Source organism: Pterocles gutturalis, unplaced genomic scaffold (genome assembly GCF_000699245.1).
Source record: "Pterocles gutturalis isolate BGI_N339 unplaced genomic scaffold, ASM69924v1 scaffold26051, whole genome shotgun sequence".
NCBI classification, from domain to species: domain Eukaryota; kingdom Metazoa; phylum Chordata; class Aves; order Pterocliformes; family Pteroclidae; genus Pterocles; species Pterocles gutturalis.
In genome coordinates, this window is record NW_010101178.1 from 1 (window position 1) to 21674 (window position 21674).

General features: G+C 37.2%; 1 protein-coding gene across 1 annotated transcript in view; it reads left to right on the forward strand.

The window, feature by feature from the left end:
* Positions 1-824: 824 nt before the first annotated feature.
* CEP192 (centrosomal protein 192kDa) overlaps positions 825-21674 on the forward strand; it is a gene marked incomplete at its 5' end in the record, with an annotated part of 52925 nt that continues 32075 nt past the window's right edge. Inside the window, 13 exons of the mRNA XM_010082597.1 lie at positions 825-889; positions 965-1156; positions 2090-2213; positions 4242-4372; positions 6727-7768; positions 7875-8001; positions 9447-9618; positions 13531-14428; positions 16217-16365; positions 18194-18424; positions 19897-20022; positions 20989-21132; positions 21335-21398. Of these exons, the coding sequence (XP_010080899.1) occupies positions 825-889; positions 965-1156; positions 2090-2213; positions 4242-4372; positions 6727-7768; positions 7875-8001; positions 9447-9618; positions 13531-14428; positions 16217-16365; positions 18194-18424; positions 19897-20022; positions 20989-21132; positions 21335-21398 (3465 nt within the window). The remainder of the gene's footprint in view (positions 890-964; positions 1157-2089; positions 2214-4241; positions 4373-6726; positions 7769-7874; positions 8002-9446; positions 9619-13530; positions 14429-16216; positions 16366-18193; positions 18425-19896; positions 20023-20988; positions 21133-21334; positions 21399-21674) is intronic.

The following is a 21674-nucleotide window of genomic DNA, read 5'->3' on the forward strand; positions in this document are numbered from 1 at the left end:
CTTTTCCAACCTTAATGATGCTATGATTCCATGATTCTATTGTGACTTTCTGTAAGTAATTTTATGGACAACAGCTGTAATCACTTCACAAGTTTGTGTCCATTCTTGACTTATTCCTCCATTTGCCCTGTGTCCTCTATGACTAGGGATGCTGTGTGTACAAGGCCACATATTTTATAAGTTTTGATGGGCTTAATGATGCATTAACATTGAAATAAGGTGGTAGAGCAATATCTCTTGGTTGGCAGCTTTTCACATCTTTTTAGTGAAGAGACTTTAAGCATTCATTGTTCTGTAAATAGTAATCATGAAAATAATACAAGCATTTGAACTTAAAAGTATTGATTTATTTGGCCTGTTAATTTGCACAGGTATTTCATGAACTGGTACAAACCAGTCTGTTTCTATTGCTCCAATTTAAAGGTACCACCTTGATGAAATTCTTCATACCAAATGTAGTAAAAGTTTGGAAGTATTCATATGATGCTCAATTCTAGCTAGTATGGGTAGCATAACACATGACAAGTTATGGTTTGGTTTGGGAGTAAGGCCATGATAGACTTTATTCACCACCAAGTTAGTTGGTGAAATGCTGATTTTACTTTGGCTTCTGAAGATCCAGGGAGTACCTTTTTAAAACAAATTTCATATGAACTTTTCTCACCATAAGGGGATGGGATAACTCCTAGTGTGTCCCAAACTGTTTCAGATTTAGAATTGAATATTGCAATATCTGTTCCTCAAAATTTAGTTTAATGATGCAAAATAGTAATGACAGCACTTTATATGCCTTATTTTTAATAAATGTTCTCTTTGGTTTTAAGCTGAAGCAGCAGCTATGATTGCACAAGACCAGGAAGAATTTGAGAAAGCACACAAACTTGTGCAGGTAACTAATTATCTTAATGTAAACAGAATGGTTGTCTAATTTATTTGCAAGCTACAACCTGAAATGTCTTTGCAGGCAGAAAAAGTAGACATTCTAAATGCATCTGAATTAGCAGAAACTTCATGGAAGTCTGCCAATAGCGGCATTCTGCTGAGAACATCTGATCTTGATAAGGATGCCAGTTACTTACGTTTGTCTTTGGGAGAGTTCTTTGGTCAGAGATCTGAAGCTCTCGGTTGTCTTGGTGGAGGCAATGATGTGAAACGGGTATGTATCTTAGTATTAAAAGACACAAGGAAAAGACAAGAACAATGAGAGCTAGCATGGCTTCTTTTTTTCATATTGTAACTAGTTCTTTCTGAGAACTACTTTTCTAAGTTCACTTGCAAAGGAAATTCTTTGTATGACAGGTCTGCATTGTCTCTTGTTTCCCACCTGGAATTTTGGTATGAAGGGCTGGCTGGTGTTATTGATGACTCTTGGTCTTCACTTTTTGATCAGGAACTAACTATGTGCAGGATTAGAGATAAATGTACACCATAGAGAAGGAAGGTGCGTGTTGGAGGTCCAAGCAAATGATCCATGTAGTGGTTGAATGAAATGCTGCTCAGACAGGGGTATTTGAACAGTGAGGGTGTCTTTGAATGGCTGTTGTTAGTTGATGTGCTATCTGGGCAAATACCCAACTTCAGTAAAAATGTAGTAATCCAGACTCTAACTTACCAACGTACTTCTGTATGTTTCTTGCATCTGTCTGATACCTATCTCTTCTCATATCTGCTGTTGGTACATAGTATCTCATCCGTGTTGCAGGTGAAAAAAAAAAAAGGCAGGGAAGTATATACAACGGGAAGAAGAAGTCAGATATGCTTGTGTAATTCATTTGTGCTGGTGAATTGGTAGAGTTTGTGTGTTCTGTCCTGGTGCATGCAGAGGCTGAGTGGCAGAGCAGAGATGATGAAAAGCATATGTACTTTATTTTGTCTAACTGGTATAAATAAGTTAGTTTATTTTATGTATATATTGGAAGTGTATGCGTTTGTAATGCTAGGAGGCATATGTTATTTTTCAGTGGTATGAGTGCCAAACACCAACTGGGGAGGCACTGTGGTTGAAACTGCTTTGCAAGCCCACTGAAACCTATTTATTAATGATTAAATTTACTCATTCTGTATTCTGGGGTAATTTTTTTTTTTATAGCCATCTTTTGGTTACTATATTACATCTCCGAAGAAAAGGCAACCTGTTGCTTTGCTAACACAATCTGATTCATCAGGAGGTGACACCGTCCAAGGGATTTCACAATTGTCTGAGGTGTTTCCAGGTAATTATAGAATAGAAGGGTCAGCCCTAGTCAGTGGTTATAACATAGTTAAGAATTACTTGTATTATTAAAGACTGCTAAGAGTAATTGTGATATAAAGAATCTAGTTTTCATTCACCAAATTTTTTTTTCCTGCTGTGAGCACCTCCCCACCCCTAGAAAAACACAGAACCTAAACACTAACAAGAAAGAACATTCTAATATCAAGTATTACCCTAAGTTGTCTTGGATATTTCAGCATTTCCAGATACTGGATAACTACCAGAATGTCGTGTTAGTTAAAGTCTGTTCAGAGTTTTCTTGTTGAAAAATCTGTATTAATGTGTTGCCAAAACCCAAACAAAGAAACAAACTCAGAAGATTGCTCTGTTTGATTATATAGGTACAGAGGACATAGGGGAAGAAGGAAAACAATTTGGGTTGTAGGTAGGCTGACAGTGTGTGCATAAAAAATATATTTTTTCCTGCTGTCTTTGGAAAAAAAAGGTTACACTCCCATGATATCTGCTTAACTCAAAGTTGTAGTTTAGGAGATGCCTCCAAAATTTTACATGTAAACATTATAGCATGCATTTTGGTGCATATGTATGCCTATCAACTTAGTAAGATGTTTAGGAAAGGATGAATGCATTTTAGAGCATCTCTACTGCTCTTGATAAACTGATGTGGCAACATCAGTCTTTGGGAACCTGCTTTTACAGTAAGTCAGATTTAAATACTTTTTTGCTTTTACTTTCTTATCCATCTGGCTTTTATGGAGTCTGCTTCCCTGAAACAGCTTTACAGCTGGAATTTTCCTCATGCTAGGACCTTGCAAATATGTTTAAAGGGTCTCTAATGATCTACTATTTTTTTAAAGTCTAGTGTTAGTGTGCTTAAATTCACTATATGCTAGTCTGGATTTTTATCAAAAAATATCAGGAGTTCATTGAGTTCATGACCTCTGTTCGGTTAAATTATAGTTATAATTGTTGCTTTGAATAATAGAAAAATACCTTAATGTGCTCTGCAGTTCTTTTGATAGGAGGGTTGCTCTAAATGCCAGAGAAGGTAGGTATTTGGGTCACTTTGTGGCCAAGATATTAATAGTTCCTGCCATCTGATTTTCATGTAGTACTGGCAATAGTAATCTTTATCAGCAATACCAGCATACAATTTCTGCTTAAGGGGAGCAGCAGATGGAGAGGACACTGTGAGGTTAGCAACCTGAGCAGGGTATTACTTAAAATATAAAGCATGTCCAAACCCCAAATATCTACTATAAGAAGAGAAGTAAAGGGAAAAAAGGAAAAACTAACAAAATCAAAAAAACCCGACAACAAAACCCTTACCTTCCCCCCTGCCTCCCCTCCCCCCGAAAAAAACAATGCAAAATCTTTCTTGTTTCATACTTGTGTTCTCACCAATCAGAGCATCTTTAAAAGTTGGTTTTAGTGTTCCAGGGAGTCCAAATGTTTTCCTTCAAGCAGGAACTCATTTGTTGAAACGGTGGCTTTTAGATCTCATGAGCAGTACCTTCTAGTTTAGTTTTGATGTCTTAATCAAGAAGAGTATTTGTGGGTTTGATGGTTTCAGAAACATACCTGTCCCTCGTAAACCTAATCCTTCAAAATCACCAGTTCACTGCTATCTACCTCAGTCAAACCCTGTCTCTGGCATAAGAGGATTGGTTTTACTGAGATTTACCTCTTGTCGTTTTCTGCTGGAGTTTGGTCTATGTTCATATTATCTTGTAAACACAGTTTAATGAAAAGATTTGTTTAGCTTATGCTGATGTGCTAAACTACCTGGAAGTAAATTTTGAAGAGTGTGAGCATGGTATTCATAATGCCAGCTAATTTAGTGACTTGAATGTAAACTTTGAATGCTGTACAGGAAGCAATTGGTAATTGCAGTATTTGGATTTGTGCCATTATAATAGCTCCTTTTTCTGTAGAGCATTAAGGGAGCATGTGTATCCCAAGAATTCAGGTGTTCAGACAATTTACTTACTGTAAATAAATTCCTTGTATTTTTCTTTGTTCTTAGATGACTTAGAAGCACAAACAAAAGAACATGCAAATTCTACCAGCTGTGAAGGTGCATGGCATAGGATGGATGCTGCAGCTGGAATACATAAAAGCATTAATACAGACGCTGCTACCAAAAGTAGAGCAAAGGTATTTCTTTTGTGTTTTTCTATTAAGTGCAACTAAGAACTTGAACAAAATTAAAGTAACTCCAATTATTGTTGCTTTGAATACAGCAAAATGTGGACTTTCATATCACCTCACTGCTGTTTATATTGATCATTTGAATCCTAGCAGGTGTCACTGTTTATTAGGATAGTTTTATTAGAATGCCATGATCCTGTAGTGAGTCATGCTTTACTGTTACCATCTCATTTCCTTTTTCTCCCTACTTCACTTTTGGAGTTGTTTGGTCTGTCACCCCACAGTTTTTCAGAGATCCAGAGGCTACTTACATTCTGTTATCCAGTTTCTGAATTTCAGCTATGTCTTCCTCTTCTTTATTTTTTTTTTTTTAATGAAACAACTGGTCTTTAGCATGTGGGTAAGGTCTTTTACTTGATAAAACTAAAAAATATCGATGTGGTATAAGTCTGAAAAAGGTGTATTTTCAATTTGGTGATCCTAGACACCTATCTTCTCTGCCTTAATGTGTCATGTTCTTTTTATGGTCAGGCAGAACACCTACAGACCCATTCAGTTGCAGAAACATCCCTTCTTCTACATGGTCACCAAAAGGGATTGGTAGCTAGGAAGTTTGACTTGGTTTTCCTGATTAAATGATGAAAACTGCAGACTTAAATGTAGAAGGACGTTGTTGAGCTCAGAAGGCACTCCCTTCTTGCTCAAAACCAGGTCAAATAGAGCAGATTGATCAAGGTCTTGTCACGTTTTGAGTGTCTTCAAGGATGGAGACTCTGTAGTCTCTCTGGGTCCTCTCTGGGCAACCTGTTCCAGTGTTTGATCATATTGACATTAGAAATCTTCTCCTTTTGTTTAAATGGAATTTTCTGTATTTAAAATTGTTTCCACTGCCTCCTTTCTTCTTACTGAATACCTCAGAAAAGAGCCTGAGTCCATCTTCTTTAGTCCTTGCTGCCTTCCTCCTCTCCCCATCAGGTATTTATACACATTGATAAGATTTCCTCCTGGCCCTTGTCTTCTTGAGCCTAAACAATTCCAGCTCTCTCTTCATGACAGATGCTCCAAGCTCTTGCTCATCTTTGTGGCCCTTCACTAGACTACAGTATGTCTGTGGCTCCCTTCGGCTGGGTAGTCCATAACTGGATACAGCACTCTGGATGTGGTCACACCAGTGCTGCGTAGAGGGGAAGGATCACCTCCCTAAGCCTACTGGCAACTCTTTCTTACGGCAGCCCAGGATGCTGTTGGCCACCATTGCCACAAGGACACATTGCTGGTTCACGGTCAACTTCATGTCTGCCAGGACCCCCAAGTTCTTTTCTGCCAAGCTGTGTTCCAACTGGTCAATTCCCAGCCTGTACAAGTGCATGGGATTATTCCTCCCTGGATGCTGATCTTGGCATTTCTCTTTGAACTTCATGAGATTCTTCTTAGCCTATTTTTATGGCCTGTTGAGGTCCCTCTGAATGACAGCCCACTCTCCTGGTCTGTCAACCACACCTCCCAATTTTGTTTGATGATTGAACTTGCTGAGGGTGCACTGTGCTCCATCATCCACGTTATTAATGAAGATGTTGAACAGTACTGGCCCCCATCTTGATCCCTGGGGTACTCCACTAGCGAGCAGTTGGCCTTTGTGCTGCTGATAACAACCCTTTGAGCCTGGCAGTTCAGCCAGTTTTCAGTCCAGTCATGGTCTGCTTATCTGCTCTATACTTTATCAATCTTTTTACGAGGATGTTGTGAAGACCTGCATGTGTATCTACAGGAGGACAGATGTTTTCTTTTCTTCTTGAATGTGTGTGTATCTAAGAGAGGTGGGAAGAGATTGTGGTCTGTACATGCCTGTCTACTTACTCCGTGCCCTTTGCTAAGAATAGCCAAGGTGAAAACTAAAGAAGACATCAGATTTGAGTGATAAGAGAAAACTGTAGCAATAGCTTTTTCTTCCCCTTGTAGAGAAGCAGATGATTTAAAGTTAATTGGGAAGATATTGTGTATTTGGTCATGGTAGCTTCTTCTCTGTTGTTTGTTCCTGATGGGATTTTACTCCCAGTGCTTTCAACTGAATTAAAATGTTTAAGGATTTAAAAAATTTTACAGGAACAAAGGCATCTTAGCAGGCAATCTTTATTTGACCTTTTAACAAAAACTTTGTGGAGTAGACTTTAAAAAATCAGTACAATTAGAATTATGCCTATTGCAGTGTTCCTTCTTGACAGGTGATTAAAAATGTGACAACTATAAATGTTAATAAATTACCATATACTGACATGCAAAATAATTAAACAAAATACAGAAAACAAAGCACTAAGAAAAATTTCTTAATTTGATGCTTAACTCATTTTGGTTTGTTGTAGGATGGAATTCATAAAGACAAGTTTGAAGGCAGCTTATCTAATAATTCTGACTCTGTCCTGAGTATTAGCACGATTGCATCTGCTATTGCTAATGCTTCATCCAGTGCTGATCCTTCCCAGCTAGCTGCTATGATGATGGCACTCTCTAATAAAAGTAAAAGAACATGTTTCCTTCCTGGAATTGTTAAAGAGACGGAACTCTCTGCTAAGGAGGTATTAACCAGCAATGTGGAAAATTGTACATTTGATATGGAAAAATACCTCAAAAAAACAGATGAGATTGGACATGAAAGTGAATGTGAGAGTATTGTGAAAGATGAAGGATCTATCCAGAACCTTATGCCTGACATATTTTTATTGGGTAAAGATAAAAATAAGGATACTCTTGCAGAAGACTTGATGAGTAATCATAGCAAGCAGCAAGAAATAGAAAAGCAATTTCATGGTTATTTTAATGAAGGAAATGATATTCAGGATTTCTCTAGTCTGTCTGGTGTTGCCAACCATGAAGACATAACTGCAAATAGTGTTAAATATTCAGAAAAGTTGTCAGATTTAGTACATAGTAAACATTTACAATCCGTGAATGGTGATCTTCGATCAGATATGCCCGATACCCAAACCTCACTTACTGCAAATGAAGCACAGACGTGTGGAATTCCTTCAGCAGCAAAAATGGAAGTGGCACAGAGAAGTCCGCTTGCTTACCAGACCAACAATCTCACTAGTAGGTGTTGTATCAGGGAAGACACAGAAACAGTAGCTCAAGCAACGAATCCTTTTCCTGAACTGTGTCATGATTTGGTGGAGAGAGGTACAGGAAATGCTTTGTCACTCAGCAACTTGAAGCCTGCCAAGCAATCTAGTAGATGTATCTCAGTAAGTCCTATAACAGCAAAGCCTGCACAGAACTTGAACAATGATGAAAAGAAGCAAAATGCAAAAACAGATAAAAGAAACAAAGATGCTGGTACTGCTTGTGGTGGGATTGCAAAACATGTAACTTTTGAGAAGCTCTCCCCAACTTCCCAGAATAGTACTGGTAAGTAAACCTACATAAATGTATCCAGTTGTTGAAATGGCTTTTCTTGACAGTAGACTTGTTCCCTGTGCTTAAATACTGTTATTAAATTCTGTTCATTTACCAGAGCATAAACCCATTCTACCTGACTGTGACTTGCAGCCTCTGGAGGATGAGCAGTATAGCTTCAGACCTTCAACTTCACCACTAATTCACTCTTCTCCTAGTGAGACTTCTGGAACAGCATTTTCAGGGTAAATTTCTTAGTGCAGGTTATGAGAATTATTAATGCTTCATGAGGATTTTTGAGGGATCAAGTTTTAGTTTGAATGTTGTACTTGATCTCAGTTTAGAGAAGATCTTTATTAGTCTAAGAATGAAGTCTTAGCCTAAGCTTTCTGTCTGCTTTTATTATGTGTATAGGGAAGCAGTCATAAGCAATTGTTAACCTTTTACTTTCTTCACTGGCCTGGTGAGACAGAGGTACTGGATAGGAACGTTGCTGTTTCTGCTCAGGATTATCCAGTAATGCAAGAAGACAAAATATTTAGCCTGTTAGCTAGTCAGATACATCAGATACCTAAAACTTTTTGTTGATGGAGCTATAAAATACCATATTTATAATTGTTGTTATAGTGTAATTAATTACAAATAAAGCTATTTGGTTGGGGGTTATGCTGTTAATTATATGATAACCAAGCTTGACATTGTATAGACCAATGAAGATGTGTTTTTTAAACTTGCAAGTATTTCACTCAGTTTGGTTCTGTGGTTTACGGCCACTGGTTGTTGTGAGAGAGGATAGGCAGAAATATTTGTATTGGTTTTGACCACTTCATGTTTTGAAACTGCAACTTGTGTCTAAGATTTAAGGCTTTCTTAGCAACTGAAAGGGTAATGTTTTAAATGAGCTCCCATAAAAGTAAGTGTTGCATAAACTATAAGATTACAACTAAGTTGATTGTCTTGAACATATAAATGTGGACAGTGTCCAATGGCTATGTACAATCTCATAAAAAGAGGCAACTGATTTCTTTGGCTTGACTTTTTTAAGTTCACAGTTTGATATTTAACTACAGTTAGTATATTGTACATGATATTAGAATTACAGGCTGTCTGGCATTTCTCAGAAGTTAAAATGTGCAGAAGTATGTGTATTTTTGCGAGTGTTTATACAGACATTAGGATTTCCAGTTCAAATTGTCAGTGACTTTAATTGTTTTCATATTCTCTCTTCTTGCTTGACAAAGTGGTGAGAGATGCTATGTTTTCAGGTGTGTGAAATGAAGAGAATCTCAGCAGTGAATAGGAAATCCTAATGTGTGATGCCTGGGATGTTGAATTATTTCATTTGATATTCTTCCATCTAGTTAGATACAAGTATATTGATTAACCTTTTTTATTTCAGTAAGTTGTTGTGTTGTTTCTGTGACCTCAGTGTCTGAGTTCAGTTGTAGAACTGTGATGCTTTCTTTGCCTTACGGTTTTATATCCAATAAAAATGAGTTTTATGTACATCAAAGCCAGAACTTATAAAGGTTAATTGAGATCTGTTTTCTCATTTCTGCTGATTGTACTTAACAGAGTGGCAAAGTAAGTTGACTTTTATAATAGTATAGCTAATGTGTAGCATTGTTTTTATTGGGGGCATCATTAGAAATATATTCTAATACTGACATACTTTGAATCTGTTTTTCAGGACTGAAACTGACTTGAGTTACACATCACGTAATCAGGAGTTTTCTTGCAAAGAAAGTGCACCATCTCAGTCAGTTTACTCAAATCCAAGCATGAGCAGATTAACATATGTCTCTGCATCTGACAGTACACTTAAGAACACATCTGTAATACATAATCCAGAGACATACTGGGTAAGAAAATCTTGAACTGCAAATATGTATTGATTTCCTTTCTGTAAAATAAACAAATGAACACCTTCCCCTCACCCGAATCCAAACCCTTAAATAGTCAAAATAATTCTAAATTAGAAAAGCTGTAGGGGCTTCAGAACAGTTTGAGGCATGCTGTGCACAGGGAAAAGGTGTTCTGTTTCTCCCCTGCTCCTGAGTTTCAGAAATTTGAATTCTGAAATAGTGTTAAATGCACAAACTCCTATGAATATAAACATAGTAAAACATTCCAAGAACTACTGATTTCTGAAAAAAGCTAGAGTTGGTGTATTTCTCTGCTTTTATTTTTTCCTCAATTTCTTGTTAAGTCATTCTGTTCTTGATATTCCAATAGTAGTTTGCAGGATCTGTATCTGCTTTCATCACTTCTGAGGCTTCCTTTCTGCTCAGCTTCATCTGTTAGGAGAATATTTTTCCTGTTTTCTTTATCTGGAGAAATGTATATGAATGCATATTTTAGTTTTAAGTTCTTTTTTTAGGACTGAAGCTATCATTTTATCATTTTCTACCTCTGACAGTCATTCTGTTTGTACTGCTTTACCAGACAGTGTACTCTGAGAGTGAATCTTTGGTTCAGACTTGAAATCTTATTCTGATTCAGACAATTGGCATTCTTTTATCTAAATCCAGGTGTTCCTTGGAATCTGGAATCTTTCTGTTATGCCTCACCCCTTCCAAAGTGTGTGGAAATGTGGATGGAACAAACAAACAAACAAAAGCTGCAAAACCTCTCAGACTGTGTCCATATCTGTGTAAATCTGAGTGATTACACTTATTTTGTAATACCTTTATTAGTTGTGGATTTCTCAAACACAGGAAATACAAATGCTCTCTACTGTGCATTTTTTTCATTTGCAGGGGGTGAGGCTTTTCAGGACTAGTGGCTAGTGAAAGCTTAGTGAAGCCTGCTGGTCCTCCTGCAGAAACACCAGCAACAATGCTCCTTCATGCTGAAAGCATCAGAAAGAAGGAAGCATGTGTTCTGGCCTATAGCCTATTTTGTTCTAGGTCTAGTAGGTCAAGTTACACAGGGAATATCTGTTCTTTTCCATCTTGATGTTTCCAGTGGGAATTGCAGGAAGGAATCCAAGGGCAAATTTAAATGGGTATCTGCTTGCAGTCCATACCGGCGTAGCATCAGCTCTTGGGTGTATTTCATGTTTGAAATGCATATCGTTCTAAATTCCCATCGTCTCATGCAAATGAGTGGCTCTTGATGTTTTGATGTAGCTGACTGTGTACTAGTTTACCCTTTTGTCTTGAAGAGATGTTACTGTTTGAGTAGTGTTTGTTCCCCAGGATAGTTCAGCAAGTCGATCCTTGAGTATTTTGCCAGAGTTTTACATTTGCATTATGAGTACATTTATAAGTCCCATTTATAATGCTGCAGTGTTAATTTATTAATTTGGATTAGTAATCTTTTATGCTGAGAGAGAGGGACCAAGAGATCTTAATCACATTTGTTCTTCTTAAGAGCCACTTTCATGTCCCTTGCCTGAAGCTTCTTAAAAGACTACAAGAATGTTTGTACTGGTGTTATCTTCAGGTCTGAATACCTCCTATAGCACATTCTGTTTAACCAGTGATGCCCTCTCCCTTTAACACTAGGGTCAGCTTGCCAAAGGTGCATGAGTTTTTAAAAAAACTTTCATATTTCTTGTTTGATTGCTTTGGCCCATCTCACCTTGGGCAGCTGCCACAGATGCCCTTTTTAAAGGACTGTAACTTGCAGCTTACTTTTCTACAACAATCCAAACAGCTACTTTATTCTTGTTTCACATGGCTTTCCCTGCTTCCCAAGTCCTATTTACTTAAGCTGAACAATTGCTTTATATTGTAGATACTCTTCATCCTTCTGTATAGCTCTCTTGTTCCTGTGTCAGAGTTCTCTAGGTACACCTGTCCTGAGCTGAGGTCTGATTGAATTGATACCACACTCTCTAGTTTTGGTTTTGAAACTTGTAAAAATTATTTTGAAACTCCATTTTTGAAAGTGGAATCTATGATCTGGATGTACTTCACAAGAAAAAATTAACCTTTGTAGCACATCTAAAGAACACTTTTACTTTTCAGATCAATAGGGATGATACCTGAAACTCCATCCACTGTATTGTGAAGACTACCAAGTGTGATGCCAGTTGTGGGAGGGTGGTTCTCCTCTGGTCAGTCCTCATCCGCTGATCAGTGCAAGTGCTGTTGTTAGTAGTTACGAACAGTGCATGAGAAGGTGTGATCACTTCTGCTCTTGACAGTTAACCTAATAGGAGATTCCTTGAAACACATTTGTAGTATGCATATTTATGATCTGTACTACTTTTTCTCTTGGTTTGATTTCTAAGTACAAAAACCCCAAGACTCTGTAACTAAGAGGAATTGAGAATGGGGGTGAGATGTGCTCATTCTGCCTACGCCATGTATATCTGCCAAAACAGAAGGTCTTTGGGCTTGAATTATTTCTTTTTGTGAGTGCACCAAGTGTGTCCGTGCATTTCCATGCACCTCAAGTGAATCCTTTTTGATTAGTGATTTGAATCAGGGCCATTCTCTTATTTTTTTTTCTTAAAGCTGGCAAGTATGTCTTTACTGTTTTGGTTTTTTTTTTTTTTTTTCCTCAAAAAAACCCCCAACCTATCTGCTATGATGCTTCTGTAACTTCTTCTAGCTCCTTTAGCTTTTACCAAGAACCCTAAGTACAGATTTGATACCTAATCAGCTTTTTGTTAGTGGACTCTTAATACTTGGGGGTTCTCATTTGTTGTTAGAAGAAGCTTAGACCTTAATAAGCACCTTTGCATTCAAGAAAGTCATAAAGAATACGGAGAAATAATCTATACCACAGTTGGATGCTGCTATTTAGGATTTATTAATGCATTTTTAAACATGAAAATCTTCCTGTTAATTGGATACAAACACAGTAAAGTAAGATGACCTTCTGCAAGTCTCTGGTTTTTAGAATAATAATGTCTGTGAATCTATCAGTGAGTTTAGGAATCTGCTCTATTTGTGTAGGGTTTGTTTTTTTTATAGTACAGTTACTTTCCCACAGAATGGCTTTATAAAATCATGGGAAGCCAAACATTTTTGGCCTTGTGGAAACTCTTTTAGTTGGTGGTAACTTCAGAGAATAGAGCATTCTTCTGGTGTTAATGCCTGACAGCTCCCCACCGCAGTTGCTTGCTCATGCCCCTCTAGTGAGATGGAGGAGAGAATTGGAAGGGCAAAAGGGGTCGGGGGGGATGACTTGTGGGTTGAGGTAAAGATAGTTTGATAAATGAAGGAGCTGGGGAAAAGTAAGGCAAAAGCAGTCACTTGCTACCAGCAGACCAATGCCACCCAGTCTCCAAGCAACAGCTGCCTTGGTAAAACTCCCCCACAGTTTTATTGCAGAGTGCGGTATTACGGGGTATGCATTCTCTCTTTGGTCAGTTGGGGTCAGCTGTCCTGACTGTGTCCCCTCCTTATGCCTCTTGCCCAACCCCAGCTTACTCTCTGGAGTGGCAGAGTGAGAAATGGAGCAGGCCCTGACACTGTGCAAGTACTGCTCAGCGAAAGCTAGAACATTGGTGTGTTATCAACGTTGTTTTAGTCACAGATGTAAAACACAGCACCTATGAAGAAAATTAACTCCATCCCAGCCAGACCTGGCACACCTAGCTAGAACGTAACTTTACATAGCAAACAGCTGGAAGTCACAGGTTTTCTTTTTTCAAGGTGAAGAGCCATGGATGGTATCAAAGGAAAACTTCAGACAGGACTTGACAAACTTGATGATTTATATTGGATGGCAATACCAATATTCAAGTCTGTCTGGTTTTATATACCCTATTTGCTTTTCTAGAATTTGTAATGCTGCGTATTATATTTGTTTACTAGAGTGAAAATGCTAGTGAGCTGAGCACAACAATAATTCGAGCGAGCCCAACTCCTTCACAGGAACATACAAATGAAAATCTAGAAGACCACTCATGTCAAAGAAATAGAAAAGAAGCCCTGCTCAGTATTGAACAGAAATCAGAAGAAAATCATCTTGCAGATCTTAAAAGAAAACTTGATGGTCTACTGGGTCAAGAACTCTCCAAAGAAGGTTCTTCAAAGAATGAAAAGCAGCTTGCATCTATTCCTTCAAATGTAGCAGCAAATCATAAAGAACTAGACCATGCTAAATCAGCTTTACCAAGTAAATTCTGCATCTTTCAGCCACTTTCTGGTAATGTTGGTGCACAAGAAGTATGGCAGGATCAAACAAGCAAAACACAGAGACAAGGATTACCATCCTTGAATGTATTACCTGTATGTCCTGGATTAAGCACCTATATGCCACTCAGTCAAAACTCATCTGGTGAACAGTATGTTCCTATTTCAAGCTTTAAATCCCACATCACTACCTCTGAGAGTCAAGCAATTTCTTCTGTTCCCACGTTGCTTACAGGACGTTCTCTTGCAACAACTCCATTTGCACAACAGCATCTGGGAAATATACCATCTGCTGGAAATACAGTTTTGTCTCAGCTTCATGGCTGCAGCTCTGCAGGTTTTGGTCTCCCAGTAGGGCTTCCTTGCTCCGGTATCCCAGCAGGACATGTTGAGAATCCACTTATGACAGGAATTCCTTTAGGTCCAAATATTGGTCCAGGCTCTATGGGTGCAGCTTCACTTTGTAATTCACAGTCTGGTTCCTGGAACGAGAATACCTTAAATGTAAAATCATGTACCAGACAACATCTTGGAGCTGGTAGAAATGAGTGGGAGTTGTCAAAGTCACCTGGTATTGGTAAGTATGTTTTTAGAGTGTGTTTTTTAAAATACAGCTCTGGGCAAGAACAGCAATAATGATGGTGCTAAGATTATGGTAAATAAAATTAAGGTGACTACTATGTGTAACCACAATTATTCTTTATGCAAGGTTTGTTATTTTAAAAAATGGAATTACTAATTTTCCTTATTTAATGATGTTCTCTGAATTTGGTTTATTTTCTTATAGTCCTCATAATGGTCTTAAAGAAGTTTTTCATAGTCTAGATGAATTTCGGTCTTCTTCTTCAGCATTCAGTACTTTTGTGTTTGTTGAAAGGATCTAGCACTGTTTTTCACAGGAGGAAGAGAAATCCTAGCTGCAGTTCATGCAGGGCAAGACAAGTTATGCTCTGGAAATTCAATTGTATTTTATCTGGAAAGTAGAAGTAGTTTCTGTCTCTAGCCTAACTTGCTATTAGCAGTCAGTTAAGCCAAAAAATCTGAGGAGCAGAGTAGAGGGTTTAAGCTGTTTTCTGAAGGGGAAGGACAAGCTGCCAAGTGCCCTCTGTATTTTCTGCTACTTCTCTGTATCTTGACTTGGCTCTAAACCTAAGCAGTGCAAATTAGTATTTCATTTTAAAAGATTTTATTTAACCTGTGATCTCCTTGGTTGGTTTTTGTTATGTGTTTTTCTGGCTAATTATTTTAGACAAAATGATAAACCAGTGGGGTTGAAGGTTTGAATTTGTGACAGTTATAGGTTAATTTTATTGATTGTTGTAAATCATTGATCTCGTTAGTGCATTTTAAAATTGTAAAATTTGAATGGTCTTACTCTTTGCCTTTTTTTAATATATCTCATTTCTACATTCTTGTACATGTTTTTGAGCTCTGAACATTTATGTAGTCTAAACTTGGTATTTGGCAAACTTGAGTTTTTTAACTTAATTTGCAGTGATGCTGCTCTTAGTTTGTATTTTCATCTTCATAATTGTGCTAAATTTTCTTTTTTTAGAGGGGAGTTAGTGTATCGCTTTAAAGTACTTGAGCTTGTTGCTTGAGTAACTAAAACTATTTCAGGGGATTATGTATATGTGTCTTAACTGGGAAGTCAAATTTTTAATGTGATCTGAGTACCCATTGGTGGGTTTCTGGGTGTAATGAAGATTGATCCCTGCTGTGCCAGGGATCTCTTAACTTCCATTGGAGTTTGAGTTGTCGTTCTAATGTTGCAATTCCTCTGAAAGTCTTATTTTGGATATTTTAGAAGTAAGGACTTCCTGGAAGTAAAATATTTGAAGCAGGCTTTCTTTTTGATTTGGTGGTAACTTTTAATGACTGCACTTCTACGTCAGAAATGTACTCTAGGTGTAGCAAAAAATGCCTGAACACATTTTTAGGTTATACATTGGTAAAAAAAAATTTTTCTTTTTTGATCGGTGTAAGTGTTCTGAAGATGTTGTAATACTGATATTCACATTTTCTGAGTTGGGCTAGTAGTGATTAAACTGTGAACACCGAGTATTTTATATAAGGTGTATATATATACTTTGTGGGTTAGTGTCGACATGCGATGTGCTATTTCCCTAAGTATTTTTGTTTGTGACACTAGAACTCCAAGTAGGATGCAAGTTAGAAATAGTTGATTGAAAACCTGAGTATCAGGCTTGTGGAAAACATTCTTATGAAAACCATGGGAGTAAAACATTTCCTTGCCATAACAAAACATTTGTCAAATGAATTTATGAAGTTGATGTGGTGGCAGCTTGAATGCTGATTTGCTTCTGGGTACTTGGAACTAACAGGAGCTTATTTTCTTCCAAAGGACATGTAAAAGTACCAGAAGAACTGAAGTTCCCTAATGCCTGTTGTGTGGGAATTGCATCACAGACGGTTCTTAGCATTTTTAATCCAACTGAACGGTGGTTGCAGGTCAGCATTGGAATACTCAGTGTTTCAGTTAATGGGGAAAAGGTAAGAGGGTTTTTTTTTTTAATAGACCATTATTTTAATATAGTGCTGTAATCTTAACAAATGTCATCTGTAAAATTAGAGCGCTCTGTACAGATTTGTAAATTTTTTCTGATTTTGTGGTTAATATGCACAAAAACAGTGCTGCCTTCTTTCAAGCAGGCCATCTGATTTATTCCAACAAGTAGGCATAGTAGAGGTTAAGTGTCACATGATGGGATTGTCTTGTAGAATTATTTTGCATGCATAAAGTTTGAGTTTACTGCTTATTCATTCCCACCTTTCTGTGGAAGAAAAGTCAGCCCTAGAAAAGAAAGCATCCATGCTGAAGATTGTTACCACTAAAACATTTTGTGGAGTTTGCTCCCGTTTTTCTTGAAACCAGGAGATTTAATGTGACACAGAATGAGAAATATTTGGAGCAGGCTTCAGGCTAGATGGGTTTTTCTGTGGGTTATATGTAGCTTTTAGGCCATAGGTTGGGTGTCTTGTGCTTTAATTTTGTTAGTTTCTATCTACTTCTGTCAGCATAGTAATAGTTCCAGAGGTAAAAGATGTTAAGCACATGCAAATGAGTTGGTTTAAAGGTCCGCCAGTATAATGTAATTTCCTTTACTGGTGAATACTCTTAGTAGAGAAGAATGCAACAACAGAACAAGCATAGTATACTCTGAGCTTCTGGCAGTTTGATGCTTGGGGACTTTTGAGCTTCCTGCTATTTCTGTTCTTAGTGGTTTTTGGTGGACTGCTCCTTGTCTAGTTGCTCTTTTGAAATTGTGTAGTGATGTTCATGGTTCAGTTCAGTTGTGGATTCTATACACTACTGCTTTTTTTCTTATTTTTTAATCTGACTATTGCTGTTTTTGTTTGATGGTCCTTATTACTGAGAAATAATGGACAATAATTCACTTTTTATATTGCTGCTTCCAAGTCTTATAAATCCTTATCATATCCCTCCTTAGGTATATTTTTCCAGCAGATGTAGCACATGTCTTTCCAGGAGTATGACTTCTGTTTTTGCTTTCATTTTCTCTGAATATTTCCTCTAAAAACTATCAAACCACAATTCTGCGTTTGTGTGTATGAGAGTTAAGATTATTTCTTACATATTTTTCTAGTCACTCAGTATCATGAGGCTCTTGTGCAGCTCTTCAATTCTGTTGTATCAGGAGCTGATTTTTTTCATTAAATTACTTTACAATTGACAGTCCCATTTAGAGTTGTTTCCATTAATAAATATATACATTTAATTTGTTTGCTGTGTGGTATAATTTAAAAAACCTGTTTTTTTCAGTCAAGTTAACTCTGAGATACACTGAGTCTGTCTCTCCTGCTTGAAGATTGTCTATTAATATGTTCACAACAGAAACTTTAAGCATCTACACTAGGATTTACTGGTGATCTCTGTCCAATGACTTCTCCATTACTCTTCCCTCATACCTGTTCCTCCCGTCTTTGATTGCAGAAAGTACCATGTAGAATTGGCTTGATTTATTTTGCTGCTGTTCTTTCTCAAAAATCGGGAGTTTGCTTATGAATTCATTTTCAACTATAATAAATACTATAATCGCAGTGTTAATCTTTCACTAGATGCTGGAAAGAAACCCCAGCAATTTTCAGGCTGACTTACCTAACTCTTTAAAAAAAAAAAAAAGCCTACAGTTGAGTGAGATGGAAGTGGGACATGAATATGAAGATGCAATAATTAATATTGATCAAAAACATATACAAAGTGTCTGTGTTAAACAGTGCTGTCAGATAAATGTGATATTTTGAAAGAAGCAGTCCTCTGGCAAGAGGCCTGTTGAAAATGACAGATTTTGTCTTTCAGATGGATCCTGTGAAATATCAATGTCTGGTTTTCAAGAACAAAACCATCATAGGACCCTATTCTACCAATGATCTGAAAATACTTTTCTTGCCTTGTCATTCGGGGATCTTTCAGTGTATTCTCAATGTTTCATCTTGGCCAGTTTCTGCAGATGCCGAGACAATAATTCAGGCAGAAGCTTTGGCAAGTAGGGTAGTTCTGACAGCAGTTGCTGAAAATCCAAATTTAGAAGTAAGTAGTTGCTTATTGTTTGGGTTGGTTATTTTTTGTTGTTGTTGTTGTTGGAATTTTATGAATAGTTTAATGACACTGGAAAAGAGTAGGAATACCAAGTTGAACCTGGGATTTTTTATGTTTACAGTGGGGAGGGAATATAAGAGAGTGTTTGAGACACTTATAACTGTCTAGGCTGTTTTCGCTGTGGAAAAGCATCTATCTGGAAATGAAGAATTATTATGCAACTGTCTGAAAAGAATAAATTTAAGGATATTACTTTTTCATTATTGAAAGAATGGATGAGATCTTAAACATCTAATGCTTTCTAAGTATCTGCTATGTTAAATGCCGTTGGGTGTTAAAATGTAACAAAAAGTATTTCCAATTGAAAGGATTTCTTTATTTTTTTACATCACATAGGCTTTGTGTTGATTTCTTATTACTTTCAGCCTATTTACGGTTGTAGAGAATATTTCCTTATTTTGGACTAATTAAAAATTAAAACTAAGTGGATGTATAAAATGCTTTGTCTTGTGTCTTATCATGAAGAGCAACCAGGTGGGAGACAGTTTGACACTAAGAATTAAATCTGGCTTTATGTGGTCCTAAATTTAAGAGTATGGTCAGGCAGAAATGGGCTTGATAGTACTTTTGGAGGTGCCTGAACAAATTACATGAAAGTCTGTGACGTTGCTGATAAAAGTAAAATTTTTAGTCATTAACCACACCTAACAATTTTTTTTCCGTTTTAAGGTGGTCTGTTAATGTGCTTTGGGCTAAGTATATGTTTTAAAGTAATGATATTCTAGTTGAGTACGCATGAATAGAAATAATTTTTGATGCTTCTTCCATAAATTTTACATTTATGCGTAGTTAGGCAAAGTCAATCATTCTCCATGCTCTTCATGGTATAGTTCATTCAAACTTGCTTCATATTTAAACTAAAATTAAACCCTATGTTCTGTTTCTGCGTGTCTTGTTATGTTCCCGAGACTGGAAAAAGTACCAAATAAAAGTTGTATTTTCCTGCAGATCGTCACATTTAAGTGTTTTTAGGCGAACAAAAAAATTAACTAATCCTTATTTGTTTTCTTAACCTGTGACTTGCTAAAATGACGTTTCAAGAATCTAAAACTGACATTTCTTGCCTGCTAGCAATAATCATAGTTTATTTTCTATTAGCCAAAGTAATTTGATTGGGTACTGCGTTTTGGTGGATAAGTATTGCGCTAAGATTGGCTTAATTGATTGAGGCAAAATATGTGGGCAAAATAGCCAATTGGATGTAACCCCTTTTGAAATCAAAGGAAACAAGTTTCTTAGACTCCTACCCCTGACAGGAGGTGTGTATATTGTATGCAAGTATAGCACTAAGAGGACAGAATGGGTGAATAACATCCTTACTATCTTGGTGCTTTTGTATGGTAGTGTGTTTTGGAGGTTTGGGTTTTTTTTTCCTTATAAGTTCTGCTTTGCCTTGGAACCAGGTGGAAACAGGAAAAGGAGATTATATGGATTTCGGTGACTTGACTTCTGGCAGTTGGAAGGCTCTTCCGCTAAAACTTATCAACAAAACTAATGCTTTTGTGCCAATTAGACTTATTATTAATGCAGTAAGTACAGTAAACTTCCTGTATGTGAAAGTTAACTTCCTGTGATACTGAATTTTAATACCAAACACTTTATGTTTTATGTAATTAAGAAATATACCGGGGACACTAGATGTAAGATTCCCAAGAAATCTTTCCCTATTTCCCTACTTTGTCAGGAAATACGTTTTTTTGCAGGGTGTTAATCTGATTCTCACGGAATGGTACCAACAGAAATGCTGTGGGATAGGTGTGGGTGTTTGTGTGTGGGGTGTTTTTTTTTGCTTATTTTGGTTTTCCATGTTTTGCTTATTTTTGTTTTTCCTAGCCATGAACTGCTGCCTCTGTATTGCCTGATTAGAGAGCCTAGGGCAGCAGCAGCAGATAGCAAAAGGGTTGTGTTGCCTAAACCTTCCCTCTGAGAAGTTGAAGATGTATTCCATTATCCAAGTGGAACAGCTGACTCTTCAAACAAGCAGCCAGACTTTGGAGCAAGTTTAACATATTCTCTCTTCCTCTGCTTTGTCTCCTACTAGACAATAATAGCCTGTACTATAGGCAACATTCTGTTCCCCTCTGCATCTCTGTGGCAATGCAGATTTCAGGTTTTTGGCTAGGCTGGCTGCTGTTCCGTGCTGTGAGAAGAGCTGGTCTTGTTTCCTTATAAGGGGGGACAAGAAAGGACTGGCCTTATGTTAAGATTTGATCAGGTCACCTTGGTGACTAGTTAGGTTTGGGCTTGGACAGACAAACTTCTTGATGGCTTAAACTAACCAGTTCGAGCTTGTCTCTTTTTATTGTAGAAGGGTTTCTGCTTATTGTTAGAGGGTTTGCTGGACTATCACATACCAACTGAAACTACAGGCTAATCTTTGATTGTTTTTTCCAAGCTACTTAGATCAGACAGAACTTGCCTTTCTCAGCTTTGTCGGCATCGTTGTTAGTGGCAATAAGAGACTTAATACTTTTAATACTTTATTTCTTTCATAGAATGCGGTAGCTTGGCGTTGCTTCACATTTTCCAAGGAACCAGTTAATCCTTCTAATGAACAGTCGCTCCAAATGGATGCAGTTTCTCAGATAGCAGCTCCGTCAGTTGTAAATCATGTGATACATGCAAGCTATGATGGGCAGGTGAGTAGTTTTGTAGTTGGCTGATTCTTCCTGTTACTTGCTGTGTGAAATAATGGCTCTGAATATCTGAGTTCAGAGTAATGATTTTTGGGGAGTATACCTATTTGAGCAGTATAGTTTTGCTGCTAGGGTGTTGTGTTGTTTTCTTTTTTTCAGAAATTCTCTCCCTCACGTGAGATAAGTCAACCAATTTCTTTTTCAGGATCCTGAAGCTTTAACAGTTTGGGTTCTGTTCCATGCACCTAAGAAACAAATTTCTTGTTCAGGTATAGCAATTTGCAGATTTGTCTTTTAATATATGCATGTGTTGGAATTGCAGGAACGGGCTGCAAATTTGAAATGGAACATTCTGTCTTTGGTTTATGTGTCCTAATGTTTTGGGTATCGCATTCTGTTTTAGAAATACTCTGCCTCCTTCATTTACTATGTCTTAATCTTTTAGATGTTAACAGGAGTATACTTCACTGTCAAACTGTACAAAATGGTTATTTACTGCAAGATGCATGGAATTTACTGCTTTTTCTGAGGGAATTAAGTCATCA